Here is a 22696-nt window from a genome sequence, read left to right as displayed (position 1 = left end):
AAAAATAGCCTCTTGGCTCTTTATCATATAAATTCATACATATTTGCATAAAGAATAATTACATAAAAGAATATTCAAATTATTAAAAAAGACAAATTAGAAATTAACCATTGAATAAGCAAGATTAATAATTTGAATATTTTAAATAAAAATTTCATATAAAAAGGGTGGGAGGAAGAGCAGAGTTCTCTCCATCCTATGGTTGCTTTGCTTGTTCTACCAACCACCAAAATCTTGTACAACTTGGAATTTTAAAATTTCTTTTTCTTGTCTGCCAATTCACTATTTGTTCCTCAGTCACTTTCCACTGATGATTTTGTTAATGTTCTTACTACTGACTCGACTGCAATTCAGAGAAATGATACTGATGTTCTTGATTTAATAGCATGGAGCTGGTCAATCTCAGGAATTCAGACAAGGCATGATGAATGCCCATGCCTCAAGACCAATGTGTCATGCCTGAAGTTCTATCCAAGATCCTTTCATTTGTAGAAATACAGAATGGAGTTTATTATTATCTGTAATAAAAGATAAATGGCATTCCTAAATGTGTAAGTTTGCAATAATAATTTACTTCATAAAAGTAGATTTTGGATTAAGTGTGTTTGGTGACTAAAACATATTGCAAACTTCAGATTCAGATGGGGAAGCTCCACGGTAATGAGGATTCATGCAGGGGAAGCGTCATAGTAATAGAGCTTCCCCTGTATGCCAACCTATACGGTAAAAAAATTAAGTTTACTTACTAATTAATTTTTTTAATATTTGAAAGATTACTAATCACACATATCAATGCCATAAAGCCTTGATATTTTCAAAAGCACAAATGATGCAGTATTTAGTACAGAACATAATAACTGAGTCAAAAATAATATGAGATAGGAAATAATGTAGTGAATACTCATTCTCAGTCACTGCCTTAAACCAATTTCAACAATATTCCCGACGACTAATAGGCTACACCATTCATTTGGTACAAAATCATGTGTCTTCATCCCAATGCAAACATATCAAAAACTTATATAGTTTTAAAATTTTCATATATTCATACAATCATTCATAAAATCACCAAATGCATCTTCAAATCTAATCACAAAACATTATGCCATAGTATTATTACTATGGCATAATGTTGTTTACAAATTTAGCTATTAATCCAGATGCAGAACTAGCTATGTCAGATTCACTGTTCTTCCTTAAAGTCACATTTAACTGAACATTAGAGGAATTGAAAACAAAAGCACACTAATAATATCATTAAAAATCCCACTACTGAGATATCATTACATGCCATACAATTAAAACACACTTCTGAAATTGAGAGGCACATTGTTAATTTCCAAGAAAACAGAACTCAATTACATTTCACTGAATCTCTAGCTATCAGAACCAATCAATATGCAATAAACACACAAAGGCCCAATCCAATCTTGCCCTTGTAGCAGCTGAATATAATAAATTACTCCTCCTTAATCTTAAACCAACCAAACTTCACTTAATATCTCTATCTTGTGAACTGCATAGCAAGTTCATAACTAATTTTCACTGTCTAAAAATCTGATGATGAATTCAACTAAATGTCCAGTATACCATCATTCATGTTGCTTACTTGTTGTGTATACTATTTTTTTTTTTTTAATCCATAATTTTTTAACCCAGTCTTTGTAATTAGTTTTATTTCTGCCATTTAATAATTTTATGGTAATTTATTAATTCTCCAACATTATTTCCAATCATGTTATTTTTGACTCAGTTATTAAGTTCTGTACTATATTTACTTTTGCAGATATTCAGGTATATCTGATAGCTCTCTTTCAAATACACAAAAATTTAATTAGTAAACACTACTATTAATTTTCAGCCTACAGTTTGGCATATAGGGGAAGCTCCGATACCATAAAGCCTTGCTATTTTTACTTAATTACCTATTAATATTAGGAGACATATGAAATATGATTTCAGAAAAATCTATTTAAATATTTTATTTAATAATAAGTGGGAGATGAATTTCATTGTCTGATATCTGTCCCAATTACTGGAGGCCTGAAGTGGCTTCAAAATAAAAAGTTCCATGTCTGATTTCTACAGCAGGGTTTCCAAGTTAAATATTCAAGTGCGAGTTGCACAAAATCACAGATGAATATTTAATTAACTATGAATGGGTAAAATATGGATATTTTGAGACACTTATCATGAACCACCATTGGTGTATTACAGTTAGAAATTAAAAGATCAAACAATAATGAAGGTATATGGAGAATAGAATCTTTCCTTAATCTTTCTTTGTATGCAGGTGTAAGACAGCCAGATTAAAAAAAAAACATATTAGTAGAAATAAATGAAGAGTGTGTGTGTGAGAATAAGAAGAAAAAATTATTATATATTTAAGCAGTATAGTTCTTGATAATTTCTCAGAGTTGTGCATGGAAGTTCATTGTTAAGGTTGAGATTAGTGAGATGGCAATGCAAAAGAAACTTCAGCATTTTTTTAACATAACTGACTGAAGTGGAAGAAATGAAATACCTTAGGATTTTTCATGGATCAGTGGATAATTAAACATGTAATTCCACTGTTAAATCTCTTAAGGACAATTGTGGAGCCATTGGTGGATTAACTATAATGGAGAGCTTTGTGTCACTTGACTTAAAGTATACTGTGGAACTTGGAATTTCTTTCACTGACCTTTGATATTGAACTTTTTGTTGTGCAATTTGTTTATTGTGTCTGTTCCCAAAGATAAAAATGAATTTCACATGTGTGAAAATAATCTGTTCTGAAATGTTAAGAGATCGCCTTAGCAATGAATTTATTTTGTCATAGTAATTATGCCATCTTTTATTCTTCAAATCAGAACAATAAAACAAGACAATATACACTGCTTGGAAAGAAGTCAATACACACTCCCATGGACAAGGTGCATTGTGCCACATAACAAGTCACTTGTTTGTAGCCAGTATAAATTGGAGGAATATGATGCTTCCAAGTCAGTGCAACTGTTTCTGGGTGAAATGGCTGCAAGAAGGGAACTGATGGAGTTTGAAAGAGGCATGATAGGATACCATGTTGCAGGCCTATCTGTTTGGCAAACTGTTGATAAATTGGACCATCCTGGGTCAACAGTCACTGATAGCATACTGAGACGGATGTGCAGGGAGTCAACTGCAAGTTCTACCCACAGTAGATGACCTGCCACACTCACTGAATGTGACTGTATGGTGCTACAAAGGATAATATAAAAAAAAAACTGCCATTCATCAGCTGACTGGGACATGAATCTGCACCAAAACATTCAGAACCAAGGTTCACAACATGGGGTTTCCAAGGTAGGACCGCAGTATGCAAGTCCACATTACCTAAACCAACATACAGCATTGTTTTCAATGGTGCAAAGAATGTATACAGTGGGGCATGCAAGCTTGAAAAGCTGTGTTATGGAACAAATGAATCACATTAAACCTTCTACTGAGTAGGTGGATGGGTGTGAGTGTTGTGGGTGTCTAGTGAACATTTCTTACCAGTATGTAACCCCAACTATGAAATTTGGAAGTGTTGGTATGGTACTGTTTTTCCTGGTTTGGCCATGGACCTCTGTTTGTGGTGCCACAAACACTGAACTCTGAGAGGTATCTGAATGTTCCTGGACAATGCATTCCTTCCTACTTTGTGGCATTTCTATGGAACTGACCATCATCTCTTTCAGCAAGAGAGTGCACTGTGTCACAACAGTGTTGTTGTAACTACATGATTTGTGAACATGAATGTCACCACAGTTGACTGGCCTCCACAGATCCCTGATCTCAACCCTACTGAATATCTGTAGGATGAACTGAGACCAGGAACTTATTACATGGCTACAAGAATTGTCCAAAATTCCTATTGATCACTATCATATGCTTGTGGAAAGCATGCCTCATAGGACTGCTGCAGTCATCGCAGTGAAAGGAGGTTCTACATCGTATTAAGGTGGATTGTTATGGATCTTATTATGGTGTTTGTTCCTTACACTACGGTGTCCATTGATTTTTCTTTCATTTTAATGACAATAGTGCAGAAATTATTTTTGCACTATTTTCAAATGCTTGCATTAAAAATCATAATGTCATATATTTATAAATAACATTTTTAAATAACTCGTTCAGTACTAAGGAACTTGAAATGTCAAAGAAAAGCTGTGTATGTATGAAGCCTTTTGAAGCCCGAACTGAAGCTTTTTGGCTCTTTATTTTAGTAATTACTTTTACGCACCGACCAAGAATTGGCTTATGAAAAATACATTTCTCTTGTATTTCAAGTTCCTTAATACTGAATGAGAGTTTTTGCTTTCTTAAGGTTTCTACTTGATCTCTGAAAAGAACCAACCAGTTTGAAACAGCTGTTAGGGTCAGCTGTTTGAAATCTTATCAAAATGGACTAATTAAAAGGGAATATATAGATGCTTGGGTGGCATTATATCTTCTAAGTAATCCGCACTAAGACAACTCATGAATGCCAGGGAGTGTATTCCCATAAGCTCTCTCTGGTCAACTTACATTAACAAAACTTTCATAATTTCTACATTTGGCTTTGAAATAATGCTGGATCTAATATCCACTTTGCTCATATAATAGAGGCTTGTGTTTCTGCAGCAGAATCTTAATATCATCAATATTCTGGAAAAAAACCCTATGAGAGTTTCACTTAAAAATTTTCCTATTGTTTTGGCTTTGCAAACTTGTCCAATTTAAGTGGTTAAGGGCTTATCTTTGTCAGGGTTATATTTGTCTAATGATTTTGTTGGAAGTATGGAAGGTCAGCATCCATCTCTTCCTCTAGAAAAATGTTCAGTACATCATCTGATGTGTCAGGATCATTTGGTAAGTTTAATTTACTTTCTTTCAGTAATTGCCAGGTATCCATTTTATCTGGGCATCTGGTGGTTTATCTTTTAATCAATATCCTTATCACAATTGTTTGACAAGTGGATTCTCATCAAATCGAACCACATTTGGAGTTGTTTCAGGAGTGAGACAGGTCGTGTGACTGATGCGCTCCACAGAAAAGCACTCACGATCATAATGTTCAGGCATAGTAAAATCATCAAATAGTGGAACAGACATAAGAGTTTGAGATGCTGTTGATATTTTCTTAACCACCAACATAAAAGGATTTCAGGATAGGTGTGGTAGTGTTTAACTTCCTTTTTGCATACTGATATATTTTGTTCTGTTTTAATCTTTGGTATTTCTTTTTTATCCTTCCACTTCTGACATGTACAAGAATAAGCTGGATGATCTCACAGTTGAAACATTTAGCTTTCTTTACAGAGCAAGATTTGAGATATGTTATCATGCTCTTTACTACCACATTGGGCACAGGGGTAGAGCCATGACAGGCAGTTTTGGCATGTCTATATTTCTGACATTTAAACCATCTCAATGGATTTGGGATATACCTAACAGGGCAGTAGAGATATCCTGCTTATACAGATGTTAGAGACTTAGGTGTATCAAAAGTAAGGATAATGTTTCTGGTTGGAACCAAGTGACTGTTCCTATGTATCAGGATGCACCTCATACTTGTAACTTGCTCTTTAAGCTCAGGGAGTGACAAGTGACCATATCTCCTCATCTGGAACATCAAGGAGATCCCATTCTGATATCACTCCTCTAGAAGAGTTTAGTGTTTTATGAGGTGTCACTGTAAATGGTATTCCACCCACTGACATATTATCCTTTAATAATTTTTCTGAGTGTTGTTGACCAGGATCCCAGTCCTAGTAATGGTGGTCTGAAACAATGGATAGTAAAAAAGACTTGGAAGAAGTAAAGCAAAGAATACAGGAAGAACAAAAAATGGCCAAGTCATCACTGAGAAACCAGCCATGATGCAGCTATGACACATCATGCTGGTCCCAAGCCAGAGTAAATCACAGAGGGATGGAGAGGAGCAGACAATGGAAAAAGCCAAGTATTAGATTTTTAAGAAGTAGGTGATGTGAAGGTTGTGTGAAGGGTTAGCAACCCCATCCTCATAAAAAAATGCTTTGCTATGGCACCAGAGGCTCACAGAAAAATTTGAGGTCCTATGCTCTCAATGGAGTGAAGAGGAATAAGTATCATCAGTGTGAGTCCCCTCTACCATGAACAGATACCTCTTGTTGGATTCTGAATGAAGAGAAATTTAAATTATTAATACTTTCCTCAGAATCCAACATAATCCACCATGGCAAAGGCTACATTTGTAAATATTATTTAATGTAAATCACTTGTTTATAATTTAATATTCATATAACTACCTTTAATTTTATCTAATATTTAATTATTTAATCAAGAATATGTGTATTAATAGTAGAAAAACTCTGTGTTAAAATATTATCAAGCTATTTAGCTTATTTCTATGTTAATATAGAATTTATATTTGATAATTTAACTGTGCATTAATTGAAATGTGAATATTCTTTATTTATTCCTATTTGTAGAAGTTTAGCATTATGCAATACCTCAATTTTATTATGTTTTGTTTTGTTGTCATGGAGACGTATGTAAGTGGGCGAGCACGTTTTTGGAACAGCACGTGGGGAGAAGGTTTATTGAAAAGAGTTTTAGAAAGAAATCACGAGAATAATTTAGGCAGGAAGAATGGATATAAAAAGGAAGAACGCTGGAAATTATCAGGAAGAAGACAGATAGATTAGAGAGAGAAAGGAGAGGATTGGCATTAGGTTGGAATCGGAGCATTCGGCATTCGGGAATCACAGTGCGATAATAGCGAGTCGGCAAGTCACTCAAGCAGCTAATAAAGTCTACTAGTCGAGAAGCAGTTAGCTAATAAGTTGTAGAATAACAATTATAGCTACAGAAAATAGCTGAGTGACTACTAAATAGACCAGCGATATTTGAGTTGAGATTTAATTTCAGGGCCGACCTTTCAAGGACATACGGAACCTTGAAGCAAAGCACAAAAAGTTGAAGTTTACCGTTAGCTGTGTTTAGAATTATAGTGCCTAAAGAAATATTTGAATGCAGGAGGAATGAACAACTGTGCATTTAAAACCTCAAGATAAAGAATTATTGTGTATCGCCTTAACTCATGAGTGATCAGTAGTATTTCAAACAAAAACGTGTGTTTATGTGTATTGTGACCAATGGTTAATTCAGTTATTGCTTAGAAGATTTATTTTAATGAGTGCTGTATACTGCTTAAAGTGTTTACAGTTATATAAAAATGTTTGTGTGTAAGTTTATGAAGAAAGAAAATTATCGGTAAGATTATTCCAACCATTAATATTCCTTTGCAGAAAAGTGTGTGAGTTTCATCCTAGAATTTCCTTATATTAACAGTAACTATTGGTGAGAATCAACTGAAGTGTAAAATTAAAAGTGTTTGTTTGTGAAGAGGTGTGTTACTGCAAATTTTATTGTATTTGGAACTTAAGGAACTGCAAGAAGACTACCTAATTATAGAGATAACAGATTTTCCATTGTCTGAGTTTGTATGATTGTACTTTTCAGAGAAGCTAAAATGTTTGTGATATCTTAATTACGGATTTAAACTTAAGTGTAAAATTTGTGATTTTAAAATTAAATGTTTGTTTTTGTTAATCGAAAGTTGTATTTTGCCTGAATCTCTTTTACTGCACCATTCATAAAATATTCGAACTAAAGCAGGTAAATTAAGTAAGTTAAATATTCTTGGCCAGTATATATTAATAACAACATATAAAGGAAGGGTAGTTGAGAGTTGGTTTATCTTCAATTCTTGAACTAATTCAGATATAAAGTGGCACAGTCTTTAAATATAAATTTTCTTTATATTTGAATTAGAAATCAACTTGCAACCTATCAACTAGTTAAGAACATCGTAATAATAATCATGTCGGATCCAAGGTACAGATTAAGAAAAAGTAGGATCCAACACTCTCACAGGGAGGAGCAGATAACAGATAGAGGTAAACCATTCTATCATTATGAAAATTACATTTTCAAGAAGGTTATCTGGCTTTATCAGACTACGAGCAATAATAAAAGAAAGATCAACAGTGTGACAGAGTTTTTAATTTTAATTCAACTAATAAATATTAATTAAGGTGCAAAATGCATTAAGAATTTTATTATTGTTAATAAAATATTTGAAGAAAGAGTCCAAAAAATAGGTTTTGGCTTGGAAAATTAAATCTTTTAGCCAGGAAGCATAAAAATCCAAGTGTTAGCTAATTCTTAAGAAAATGTTTGTGGTGAAATCAAACTTTCCCATAGCATTTTATTTATTATTATTTTTTGTTGTTGTTGTGACATGTGTCAGCAACGTGCTATTATATTTAAAACATTCTTGTTGATTTAACCAGAAAACCCTATCTCCTGCTTGCTGAATCTGGTCAGTTTCTGTTACCTAATTTTACATGGATGGACAAAGAAATGCATAATGGCATACATGCTAATTATGATTTGTTTCCAGAAGTAAATCTACCCAAATGTAAACATTGGACATCAGTATCAATTGTATTTTTGTGTTTATAAGGTTGACTGATTAGTCGAGATGAATGGGTGTCTTACTGGATCCATTTACATTTACTTTTTTTATTTTATTTTATTTTTTATTTCAGAGAGAGATAACAGAAATTCATATAAAACTACAGTGGACTCTCACTATGCTCACTATGGCAAACTCGGGAACCACAGAAGTTTGTTATAGTGCAGGGGTTGGCAACACCAGGCTTGTGAGCACTCAAGCGCCTGCGAAACATTTTTAAAGTGCCTGCCGCTGTGCTATATTGAAGCATAGAACAACCTTCACATTTCTCAGTGCACATGCAAACTGCACATCACCAGTTACAGGTTACACACTTCTGTCAAACTAGGCTAGTAGCCTGAATTCTTTTCTAGCGTGACAAAGTGACAATCAGTTGTTTGTGTGTTTCAAATAATTTTATATATTTATATTATATTTTTTACAACCCATGATGAATTACACAAAGAAAAAGAAAAGAACAGTTTGGTTTTATTTATTTTAAGGGAAAATGTCCATGCTTATTATGCAATGTAAGAGTTGTGGTTCCTAAAAAGTCTAATGTAGAGAGACATTTCAATACTTCATAAAAACTTTAATACAAATTTTCCTTAAATTCTATGATTAGAAAAAAAAAAAAAAAGGATTTGTGAGCTGAAGCTGAACTTAACTAACCAGCAAAGCATTTTTACCAAGCCAACTTCACCATTAAAGAAAACAATAGTTGCCTCTTTTAAAATTGCTCATTTGTTAGCAAAGAAAAGAAACCATTTCTAGAGGGTGAATTAGTAAAAGAAGCCATGTTGTTGGTTTCTGAGTCACTTTTTGATGATTATAAAAATAAAAAAACAGCAGCAATAAATGCAATCCAACTATGAGCAAGAACAGTAACACAAAGAATCAAAATTATTGCTAATAACATTGAATCAGAGTTGAAAAAGGATTTAGAAAAATGCATTTACTTTACTTTGCAATTAGACGAGGCTACTGATGTATCGGACACTTCCCAATTAACTATTATGTCAAGATGGTTTTGACAACTTTTCTACAAAGGAAGAATTCCTCAAAATTCTACCTTCAAAAGGACGAACAAGGGGAGAGGATATTTTTTTTAATTTTCAAAAAATACGTGGAGGAAAATAATTTGCCATTAGAAAAGTTAACCGCAATTACAACTGATGAGGATATGGCAATGAAAGGGACAAAACATGGATTTATTGCATTATGTAAACAAGACCGTTCATTCCCAAAATTTACTTCATATCATTGCATCATGCCCCAAGAGATGTTATGTGCAAAAGTAATATCATTTTGACATGTAATACAAACGGTGACGAAAATTATAAATTCGATAAGAGCTGCATCAATGCAATACCGATTATTTAAATTACTTTTACAAGAAAAGGATATGGAATTTGACGATCTTCTTACTCATATGGAAGTGTGAAGAGGAAAAATACTCGAGGTTTTTAAATTTAATACCTCAAGTGAAGGAGTATCTAATGATGAGGAATGATCTTGCTTACAGTTAGAAGGCAAAATATGGTTACTTGATCTTGGATTTCTTACTGATTTCATGGGAAAATTTAATGAATTAAATTTGAGATTGCAAGGCAGAAATCATCATATTGCTCAAATAATAAGCACAGTGAATTCATCCAAAGCAAAATTGGCACTTTGGAAATTTCATCTACTGAAAAATAATTTAGTACATTTTCCAAATTTGAAAAATATTGTTGAAAATTTACAGACAGTAGTGTTTCTACTGCTCATTTTGCATGGCATTTTTACACACTCCTGGAAGAGTTTAGTGCAAGATTTCAGGAATTTTCTGAATTGGATTTATAATATTTTTTGTAAATCCTTTCACCTCTGCAGACGAGGATGTGTCTGCTAAAATAGCAGTTATTTCCAAATTAGTAATGCAGAAGACTTGGAATTAGAAATTACAAATATAAAAAATGATATAATGTTAAGATCACATCAGAATGATGAAACATTCTGGAATTTCGTTGATAAAAATAGCTATCCGTTATTAAGAAAATGTGCTCTTAAAATATATTCTTACTGTGCTTTGACATATTCATGTGAATCTCTTTTTTTCAAATATGAAGTATTTGAAATCCAAGTATCAATCATGGCTCAATGATTCTCATTTAGACCATTGCCTAAGAACCAGAAATTCCAGTTACGTGCCAGATTATAATAAGTTAGCTGAATATCTGCAATGCCAAGTATCACAATGTTGTTGTTTTTTTTTTGAAGTACATACTTAAGTTTACAAGTAGAATTTTACTTTTACATAATTTACTTTGTATTAATAAAGTCATTTAAAATAAATGTGTATTGAATGTACTTTAAACTCACAACTTCCCCTCCAGCAAAATTAAGGTAAAGTGCCATAAGCACTTTGTCATAAGCCAGCGATTTGGGGTGCCTGCCACCCTCTGCTATAGCGAATTTCATTTAACATAGCATTACACTCATGGAGCTTTCAGCAGTCTGTTATAGTGAGTGAATTTGGCATGAGTGTCAACTGCATTAATAAGTGTTCATCCATCACCATTTTTAAGCACTTTCAGCTGACATCATCAAATTCCTCAAGGAATGTACAGGAAGTGTGTTCAGCTGAGATTTAAAATTTAGCATAAGCATAAAATGGAGTGAGTCAGTCATTCAGAAAAATAACATGGATTCAAATTCTGGAATAATTCTTTTTATACTTTCTTTTACTCAAACGATGAAGCATTTGAGACTAGGTGATTGATTCTATACTGACTACATTCAGTATACTTCCACAAAGCATAAGGTGTATGAACTGAGCTTTGTATTCCCAATATGGTCTCCAAGATATTTTGGAATTTAATAATTGCTGTAATATATTTAATGCACTTTTATCAAACAATGAAAGAATTTATTTTGTGATAAATTTTGAAGCTAATTTTCTACCTCTAACAAAGGCAAACAGATGTGTACACACACACACACACACACACACACATATTAATTTACCTCAGTTGAACAAATTAACTTTCCATTCTGAGCAAATTCTTCATCCCAGTGGTTAGAAATTTCACTTGTAACTTTCCTGAGAACTGGTGGCTCATAATATGCTTTATATTTTTTGAAGTATCTATCACGATTATTACACCCTGGTTCAGAGTCTGAGTCATCACCTGATGAACTATGTTTTGAATCACTTGATCTTCCTTCAGACTTTTCTTCTGCAATCAGACTATGTTTCTTAACAAGATTCTTTACCAATTTTCTTGCTCTGTTACATAAAAAAAAAAATGCAACATGTATTAAGCCCACTTTTTTTCAGATTACTGAACTAATTATGTAAAAGGTAATAACAACAGGAAAAAAATTATGAATTACATAAGACTATTTCTTACAGCATTATTTTATCTTCATTATTCATTAGCAGTTAAGATTTTAGTTAACAAGAAAAATTAACATATTAAAACATGTTAATTAAATCCAAATATAGCTAATTTCAAGTGAAAGAAATAAAAAAGTATAGAATTATACTCTTTAAGAAACCTCTATACAAAAGCACACAGCAATGAAACAGAATAAACAAAGAAGTTGGGAATTTTTTCTTTGAGTTTGAAGCTCAACAGCAAAACAATAGAGGAGAGTAGAGAAATCATCATCATCAATTTCCTGATATGTATCCTCAAGGGGATGTTCAGGCTACTATGACAACATTACATGATTAAGTTTACATTATTAATAATCTCTTTTCAACTATTTTTCTCCAAATGAGTCTATTACTTGTCAACACTCTAATACTGTTGCATCTAACATTTCATTCTTCTAAGGCACCTCTGACTGAATCAACTGACATAGACCATGGTCTCCTTCTGGGTCTTTTTCCTACTATCTTAGTATCAAACACCTACCCTTTCCTCTCCCATTCTATTTAATGACCATATAACCTAGATAATAAATTACACAATAACCACAGTAATTAACTTTAATAAAATGAAAGTACAGATATTTCATACTGAAAATAACAGTATATCATCAGTGTGTAGAAAAAAGCAATCAAAGGAACCAGATTACAAAGTACATACAGCAGTCGGTGGTTTACCAATTAAAAACTGTTGCTGCATGCTAGAAATTAGTATTAATAAATAATATTATTAAAAAAAATATTTTTGATGGTTACATAAGATAAGAATCTCCCAAACTGTTGGGGGAGAGAGAGAGAGAGAGAGAGAGAGAGAGAGAGAGAGAGAGAGAGAGAGAGAGACAATCGTTCCGATTCAGATTTGGCTGATGTAAAAGGGCTTTGCAACTTTCTTTGGAAAAGATGTTTGTATTTAAATCTGCATCTATGGAGAAGACGAGCTTTATCCCACTGGATATTGTGTTTAGTGTCAATGCTATGCTGTGCCAAGCCAGACTTTTGAGGTTTCATGTATTTGATATAATATTGATGTTCATTAATTCTTTTTTCTGCAGAACGGTCATTTGTCCGAAGTATGTTAGATTACATTCACTATGTCAAAGCTGACTAACAAATCCGACTCTTGTATTTGAATATCCTTGATTTTCTCAAGAAAATGTGTGGAATTCTTGATGAATGATTTGGATTGTCCAGTGTTAATAAACGGGCAGTTAATAAACGTGACAGAAATTTAGCAATTCTATAGGTAGGAGAGTCAATACAATTCATGATGGGTCTTACTGAATAATACTCAGTATGAATTTTTAACATATAAACGAGTTCTTCCAAAATGAGTGCGTAACTTGTCCAAAGTATTTTGTCCACACGCCAATAGTTTTTAATTGGTAAACTACCGACTGCTGTATGTTCTTTGTAATCTGGTTCCTTTGATTGCTTGTTTTTACACACTGATGATGTACTATTATTTTCAGTACAAAATATCTGTGCTTTCATTTCATTAAAGTTAATTACTATAGTTATCGCGTAATTTATTATTTATAGTCATGCCACAGGTACTTTAAAGATTAGTCATATAACGTTACATTAGCTCTGCTCACATATTCTTGAATGTAAATAATGTTAAACTCCTTCCTAATGTCTTAATTTTTAATATGATTCTGCCACTAATGCTATCTGTTCCAGCTCCTAATTTTTTTAAGAACTCTCATATTTGTGGTCTCCAATCTTTGGCCACTCTTTATTTCTAATCCAACTCTTAGATCCATAACTTAAAACTGGTTTAAATGCTGTCTTGTATACTGCTGGTTTAGTATTTTGGCTAATTTCTCTCATCTGCTATATAAATTTATTCAAATGGCTCTCCAGTATGCTTTGCTTATTCTGTTGTCTATTTCTAGATTAAACCTGCCAGCTTAACTATAAAACTGTGCCTAAACAGCCAAAATATTTTACTTGTTATATAGACTCTCCATTCAGAATACAGCTGCCTATTTTCATAGTTTCGGTCTTTTCATTACTTATTATTTATTCAAATAGATGTTATTCGATTTAGAAAATCCTGGAGACTTGCACTGGATGTGTTTAGGACTACAACATCATCTGCATAAAGGAAAGAATAAGTCTGATATCTCTGATTCTAATATCAGGTTTAATGCCACCTTTTCATAATGTGATCCATATAGATAATAAACGATAGTGGAGATAATGTACATTATCTCCACTTGACTTTACATCAAACCATCTTCCTATATTTCCTTCAATTCTAACTGCTGACTTACAACTTAAATATAGACTGTATTGCCCTGTAAAATGTTTCATTTACCCCATGGAAACTTAAATACAGATCCTTATCATATTCCCATGATTTCCCAACTAGTTGTTGTAAAGTGACAATCTGATCCTCTATTTGGCCTGAATCCAGTTTGTTCTTCTCCTAGTTCCTCTTTCCCAATTTTTCTCAACCTCTTTTCAAGTATGCTTGCATAAATGCTACACAGAGAAATAATCTTACATAGAGTAGGGAAATTACTATGTGAATTCTTATGAAACTGTAACTATGGCAATATCTATAGAAAATGCAAGCAGCAAGTGAACCTCTATGTATAAAAGCAGTCAACTGGTGAGAGAAAGGTCATTAACCTAATTGCTCTGTTTCTGTACTGGGTCAAGGATTTTAGGAAGTTTAAGACAGGACCACACGTTTCAAGCATTGAAATTAACAAGGTTATAAGAATTTAGGATTGTAGAGATGGATATTCTGAAAGTTTTTATGTTTTATGCAGTGCAAGGTTTGTCAAATGAAATTATACTTTTCATCATTGAATAAATGGAGAAACTGTGGAATGAATGTACAGTCAAGTAAAGAAGATCAAGGAAATGAAATCCTGTGGCATTCGATTCTCTAAACATTCAGAACTGAATGCCATGGGATTCAATATCGACAGAATCTGTCTACACATACAGAACTGCATAGCTGTAGTTTACACACCTTTATATAAAATAAATACATACAATCAATTAAGTACAAGGAATACAGAACCTGACTGTAGTGCATGGAAATTAGTCCTGTTGAAACATGAATACATGCTTTCAAGTCTCAAGGTATTTGGATAGAGAGAGGATGCCCCTGGAAATACTTTTTACCTGAATGTGTTTCCCCAACAGTGAAGTTGGCAGAGTAATCATGCAGGGGGTTGCTTCTCATGATATGAATTAAGTGTACAGTTTTAGCACATGAGATCATGATATATTCTCACCACCAAAATAATATGCCATTATTGTGGTGGGAAGGATATAAGGAGAAAAACATCAAAAGACTGCCGTCGCAAGCACAGATCCCAATATAAATCTGAAAGAATTTTGCAAAATAACTGGAACACAGAATTGGGACATCTTTGGAGTTGGAATCATCTCTGGTGAGCTTCCTGCAGACAGCAAGACATTACTCAACAGTCATGGCACAATTTTGCAGCAATGTATCTCATGTTCAAAATGTCCAACAAAATGCACTGAACAGTCCCATATTTTCACAATGTGACAAACATCATGGATAGTTTGCCTACAAAACAAGGATAGCCTCATGGACTTTTGTGATGTTTTCTGGTGTTGAGCTTGTTGACAGTCATCCAGAACACTCATCATCGTAGACAGACATTTGTTCATCCTTAAACCATTTGTACCACTTTACAAATGGTTTAAGGATGAACACAAAAAAGTTTTGTTTTGGCATAGCATTATTACCAAATGCAGCCTTCCTTAAACATTTGGTGGATTTCTGCATCAGATTTTCTGAGGCTGAAGGAAAATTTGATGCAGATTCATTGTTTCTTAAAATCCACCATTTTAGTTGGAGAAGAAAATTGGCAAACCACTAAAACACAGCATTACAAAAATGCAGTCTTTCAGCTTGTCAGCTGTTGGCATACTGATTCACAAATGATACTGCTAACCATGTATCGTGGCAGAAGGCTGTGCTACAACCAGTTTGCATGTGCTTTTCAAATTTCCTGAAATTTTGGGTAGCACCTCATACAGTCAGTCTGTTTTGGTTTATTTTAGATTTATGGCCGAAGCAACTCAAGGGCTATGAGGCCAGTGTATTATGTATGTTAATTGCATGTGTTCAAATGGCTGGTTTGTCTATTCTGAGGGAGGAAAAAACTCTCTACCCATTTTAAATGTACTGTTAGCATTTTCACATAATATCGTCAACAGCAAACCACTGCAATTACAACAGGCATTGGCAAATAAATTGAATTTACTTTTTCTATGCAAAGTATATGAAATACAAGGAGAAGTCTCTTGCTTCAATTATCTGCTTAATATTAAATCATTGTATCAGTTACATAATCTCAGTTACAAGTGGGAGTTTTCCCCTTAACTATATGGTCAATTTAATACACTGTAACATTCATTACTTGTTTTAATGATTCTGAGTCATTTTATTAACTCAGTACAGGAAACATCTAAAATTAAAATGCAAATATAATATAAAAAATTCTTATGAAGTAAACTTACTTAACGGCTGCTTGACGAGATGGTGCTTTGCCTTCTTCTATATCTACTTCTAATTCAGATTTTTGTTGAGAGTGCTTGACATTTTTATGCCAAGGTAAACTGGTGATTTTCATCATCTCATCACAAATATCACACTTTACAACCTCAATCTAAAATTTAAAAAATGTAAAAATTTATGAAAATGATAAAATATTGACTAAATGGATAAATATTAAATTTCAAATTCAAATGACATGTATTTAGTTTTTTTTTACCATATATAGTGATAAGAATCTTAACAAATAATGCAAAGACAGTTTTAAAATCCTTTTATATTATGACTTTCATAATGAAACCCACAACGAAAGATTGTAGTATTCTTTATATCAAGGTAATTGATTTAATGCTCATTAATATACCAACTTCTTGTCCTTTTCATAAATGAAAACAAATAGGAATAGAAAGAGACAAAATAGCACTCACATTCCTAATTTTATATCAGATTCTCAGAATGTTTTAAGTACATCTTGTGTAAATTTCATCACTGCACATCATGTAATACAGCAGCAATAAACTGCAAAAAAATAAATAAATAAATAGTGCAGCTAGACAGATATAGTTCTGTAAAAATATTAGAGAGATCATAAACAACAGGATTAATGGGGGAGATCTTGAAGGTGGGTGTCTATACTGAACAAGGTGTGCCTAATTCAATGTTAACTGTCACCAGTTTAGATGTACAGAATGGTGAACAAACAAGCAAAACCATTTCCTGCTGATGAAACTGTAAAAGAACATAGAAAGTGTTATTTTACAGTTGTAGTGGAATGTGATGTACAGCTATAACTGCCAGGTAACATTTGCTTTCAGCTTTAGTCTCCAAAGCTAAAGGCCAACACTAAACCTTTACGGTGAATGAGGTTCATTACAAAGGTGGTTGTCAGATGCTCGCAACAAGCCAACTGGACATTAAGGGATCGGAAAATACATCATTTGACAAGTTAAGAATCTTACTGTACTACATAGGTGAATGGCTATGTATATGATTCAAATTACATAAGTTTATAGGCCCTTCGATGCATTTCTGCCATCTAAGCTGGTGGAGATGATATCATGATAAGGGAAATACAAAAGTTGGTCAGAATTAGGATCCTAGCTGTGTATAAAACATGCATACCCTATAGGTAGGTCATATGGTCATGGCAGAGTGCACAAAGACTATGTGTTTCTACCATGTTACATGGAGTTATTCATGATGATAACACACAATGTTACTGACTCAGCAATGGAAGGAAAGAGTTGTTATGCTTGTTGGTATTTGAAATTACAGTCAAAGCAATTAAGGCTATGAGGCCAGCATATTAGGTATGCTAATTGTTCATTCTTCTGCTGATTTTGTTTGTTTAACAGGATGAAAAAAGTTTCCAGGAAAAAAAAAAAAATCCTGCAACAAATATAACATCGACAGTCCTTAAATAAGGGCAACTATTTCAGAATACGGAGATAGAGAAAATAAAACATGAAATAAAGATGGTTTAGAGCTATGAATAGAATTAATTAGATGCTGATTACGTTTTTATAGGTTGGTTTGAAGAAAAGTCGAGAAATGACAGATGCTTTACAGGAATAACATCTTTGAAAATACTTACAGAAAAGGCACACTGTGACTGTATGTGAAAAAGCAGCTGGAATGAGCATGAAAGAGGAAATCATCAATTAGCTGAATTGTCTTCTTAAGGAAGTTTCTGGTGGACCACCCCAAACACCAAGTGGTTGTGACGTGTCCTAAGGTTGGGCACAATTGAAATTTGTACATTAGGTTCATATGAAGCCAAGTTATATGACTTTATTATTATTATTATTATTATGTGACACCTCCAGGGAGTCCAAAGACTCATCGAGGGAGTGTGCCAACAGCATTGAACGATTAATCTCATCCAACTACTAACCGTGCTCAAACTTGCTTAACTTTTTCCGTAAGTAAGCCATTAGTAGCAGAGGCTCTACCAAATCAACCAACCTTTGAACCTAATTAATATTATGATACTGATTACTGACATGAAACTGAACTTAAACATATTAAGAAGGTGTAGACAAAGTAATTATTGAAATTCAGGATTTAATTTCCTAAATCACATAGAATACCAGAATAAAATATTCACAGATGATATACTCCAGCGCTCTGGGCGAGTTCAAAATATTCTTATTTAGTGATACATTAAGTCACATTTTAATTATCCAAATTTTATGCCATGGTGGGATTTGAACCCAAATTCACAGCTTGCTGGTTGGAGAGCAGGTATGATAACTACTTGGCCAATCAAGCCACCAAATGCATGTGTTATACCCAGATGGCATACACACATAAATATGTATCATGATTCACAGATTAAACAGAATAGCTTGTTATGGCTCAGTAACAATTTTCCTAAACTTAATTTTTAGGATTGATGGTTTAACTTCATTCTGCCATGCATGTAACTGTATGTTCTATTACCGGATTTTCTGTTTTGCAGAAAGCGTAGGGTCTTGCATTTTCAAGAGGAAAATGAGATAAGACCAGCTAAGTCACTTTCACTTGAAAATATCTTATAAATGTTCTTCAGACTACAGGATTCCAACCAATATCTTTCCAACTAAAGAGCAAGTCATACTGATTATGTTCTGGACCAACATATAAATTTATGTGTATGTAAAGTTTAATCTGTTGAATTACCTCTCCTGTTTTCACTCACTCACAGGGCCACTCTGGTGTCTTTGTATGTTAAGTCTCAAATTTGCAACCTGTCAAAGACAGGAATTTATCAAGATCTTTTTCCTGAACCAAACTAGTAAAACCAATGTGCCATAGAAGTGTCATATAAAGTATTGTTCAAAATTTGGAAACCGGTAAAACCTCCACCTCAAGAGAGACTGTGCAACCCTGCAGTTTTTGTGCCAGAGAGATGTAAGGCAGCTCAAGAATCATGCCTATAGATCTGACTATTATTCAAAAGGTAAGAAAAAGTGAAGCGAGATTTCACGAAAAAAATAAAACAAAGGATGTGTTTTGTAGTATCAGTGTGACATAGGAGAGATCATTATTTAGTGCACTGGTTATGGAAGATCTGAAGTGATATGAAATGTAACATCATCGCAAAACTATGTATAGGATATGAGGTTACTGAGAAAAGGTTATATATGTAACCACAGGTTCCTTCAAATCTTTCCATAACTTTGGTTTGTTGGTTTGATTAAGGGTTTAGTGGCATTGAGGATAGCTAAGGTCACACTGTACCAATGCAGACCATAGCAGTACACAAGGTGATCATTAATAAATAAAGGAGCAGCATAAAAACAAGCATAAAAAGGTGTGCAAACAAACAAGTGTAGAAAGGTGTATAAAAGCAAGTGTAAAGAAGTCTGTAAAAAAATAGATAAAACCGATCAGGTATTATAGCCTATATACAATAACTACATTCTAAAAATAAAAATGATGTATGCTAATGAATGTGCTCATTGATGAAACAAAGAGCAGCCAATTAAAATGTGAATGATGGTTAGTCTGGTACCACAGAAGTCACACATAGGCAAGTCATCATCTCTCAGTAGGAAGGAATGTATAAGATGACTGACCTATGCAGGATAGAGCAAACACAAGTTCCTCTTTACAACTTCCCCACATGGACCAGACTGCTACCATTTGATTTCAGTCTTGATGATGGTTTCTCTATTCCATGATGACTGCCACTGAGATAAAAGTTTGTCTCATGGTCTGCCTACAATTAGTGTAAGAGACAGACATATGGTGAAAGCTTGAAAGACAAGCTAACCTAAGTGCAGTATCTATAGCCTCATTTCCCTTAATCCAAAGTGGCTTGGGATTAAGCAGAAGTGCATGTCCAAATGTAGCTTCCATAACTAAGACAGAACATATTGGATACAAGAGATCCCGAGATATTTCTGCAGCTGTAATTTCTTATTGCTTATAGAGAGCTTCACAAATCTGTATATATAATTTATCTTTGATAGTATTGCAATTTTATGTAGTTAAAGGCAAGCTTTATCAAGTACAATTCAGCACTGAAGTTGTTATTACAGTAGGATCTCAGCAGATATTATGCTGTCAGGGAAGACAGCAGAAGATAACCATCTGTGTAAACAGGCACAAAATCAGAATATTCCTTTCTATGAGTTTGTTGTCTACCATTTCTGCTGGTAGACAACAGAAATGGCAGAATATTTGGATAGTCTGCAGAAAGCAAAACTTCATGGTGTATAAATGAAGACCATGGCAGTAGTGTATTTGACACATGTGTGCAATATTGTCTACCCTAATATCTAGAGTTTCTAAGAGTTCTTTTGTTTGTAAGAAAAAGGGTCATGTTGCAGTCTGATGAGTGTTGTCCAGATTCTCCAATCATGGTCAAAAATTAATTGGTGACTATAGGATGATCTAGCATTGTTAGTAGCTGTTGATGGCATGAAAGCAATAAGAGAGGTAGATTTGCCTTAATACTCCACATAGAGAATAGGGATTAGTGAAGTTTGCAAAGCTCCAGTTCAATTCTTATAGCTTGATGTGGACTGGGTCCAACCATTGCAGTATGGTCTCTTTGCCTCTGACAGAAGCAGAGACTTGAGCCTAATCAAGTTCTGATCTAATCAGTGTATGATACAAATGGAGAAAAGAACATCTGTCAAGCACCCACAAAAAGTTGAAGATGGGGGTGCAAAGAATGAATGTTTATTGCCTTATGCCAATCTCACAACTGGTACATATGAGGGAGGAAACTGAGTTTCTTGTCAAATATAAGCCCAAGGAACTTGGCTTCTCATGCAACTGGGATTAACCACTCAACTAGCTACGTGGATCAAATATATCAAAAACATACACTTTGTATCCATAACATTTTTTTTTATAATATACAAGGGTTATGTTGACCTCAATGGACACTTCACATCCAAGTAATTATGGACATATACACATCCAAGCCGGTATGGTGGTTAAAGTTCTGTACTGGGATGAAGACTATGCTAGCTGCAAAAATGCACAAAATGGTCTTCTGCTGAAAAAAATCTGAACCCATTCTAGCAAAAGGCAATCATAATTGCTTTTTGTCAGGTATATGGAAACATATTTTCACAGAAAATTCTGCTGAACAGGTACATCATTATTTTAGCATATGATGACAGATCATCACATATTGGGTGATATATTTAATGACCTTCTATGGCTTATGTCCAGTGGAGATACTTCTGGAGACCGAGGATATTAACTGAATCAAGTGGTCAGCACTCTCTCCAGATCTAAACCAATCCCATAGAATAGGGATTATGAGGTTGAGATCAGGTATGAGACAAGGCTACACATTATTTCCACTGTTATTCATTGTCTATATAGATCAAATTATGAAGAAAAGTGGTATTAAATCTGATATCAAAATTGGCAATGTTAAACTTAGCTCTTTACTTTATGGAGATGATTTTATACTACTGAATAAATCCAACACACGTCTGCAAGATTCCCTGTCTAAATTGAATAACTGTCGTGATAAATTTAATATTTGATATTTACTAATTTGGTATGAGTCATCATTATTTTATTATTATTATTCATGATACCTCCAAGGAGTCCGAAGACTCATTGCGGGAGGACACCTACTATACAACTGTTTCCACCACTACACACCGAACCTCTATCATACCAAATTAATCATACAGCTTTACTAATTATGTTGTCTATTTCGATATTTAATTTGCTATATTCACTAAGAATTGTGCCTAAATAGCTGAAATGTTTTACTTGTTCTATAGGTTCATGATTCAGGATACAGTTGATGTTTTTAATGATTCTACCAATTTTCATTGTTTGTCTTTTATTGTTTTGCTAATTTTTACACTCCCATTCTATTTAAGTGACCATACCACATGAGATTAGCTCTATTAACACATTTCTGAATGCTAATAATGCCAAGTTTTTTCCTAATATTCTCATTTTTAATGTGATACTGCCACTGATGCCATCTATCCATTCCACTAATAATAACTATGCAATGTAGCCACTGTAAAACTTTTATACCTCCATACTTGATAATTTCCAGTCAAATATCATCTACTTCAGCTGCCTTTCCACATTTCAGGGTTTTGATGTCTTTTTCTACTTCAAGTATAGATATGTATTCCTGATTGCATGCCTGTTGAGTAATTTTTACCACTGTACTGTCACTGCTTGTTTCATTTAGGAATTTTTCAAAATAATTACTCCATACATCAAGGATATCTTTTTCTCCAGTTTTCATCTGTAATTCCTTTTA

General features: G+C 33.6%; 1 protein-coding gene across 2 annotated transcripts in view; it reads right to left on the bottom strand.

The window, feature by feature from the left end:
- LOC150097552 (uncharacterized) overlaps positions 1–22696 on the bottom strand; it is a 468344-nt gene that overhangs the window by 269952 nt on the left and 175696 nt on the right. For both annotated transcript variants that reach the window (XM_090407136.1, XM_090407137.1), the window contains exons 10-11: positions 16422–16570; positions 11498–11759 (exon numbers count right to left, since the gene is read on the bottom strand). In XM_090407136.1, coding sequence (XP_090263262.1) covers positions 11498–11759; positions 16422–16570 — 411 coding nt within the window. The remainder of the gene's footprint in view (positions 1–11497; positions 11760–16421; positions 16571–22696) is intronic.

Source organism: Typopeltis vanoorti, chromosome 17, assembly GCF_054136105.1.
Source record: "Typopeltis vanoorti isolate ZY-2024b chromosome 17, IOZ_Tvanoo_1.0, whole genome shotgun sequence".
Classification (NCBI taxonomy): Eukaryota; Metazoa; Arthropoda; class Arachnida; order Uropygi; family Thelyphonidae; genus Typopeltis; species Typopeltis vanoorti.
Note: the sequence above shows the minus strand (reverse complement) of the source record. Positions and strands in the feature narration are given on the sequence as shown.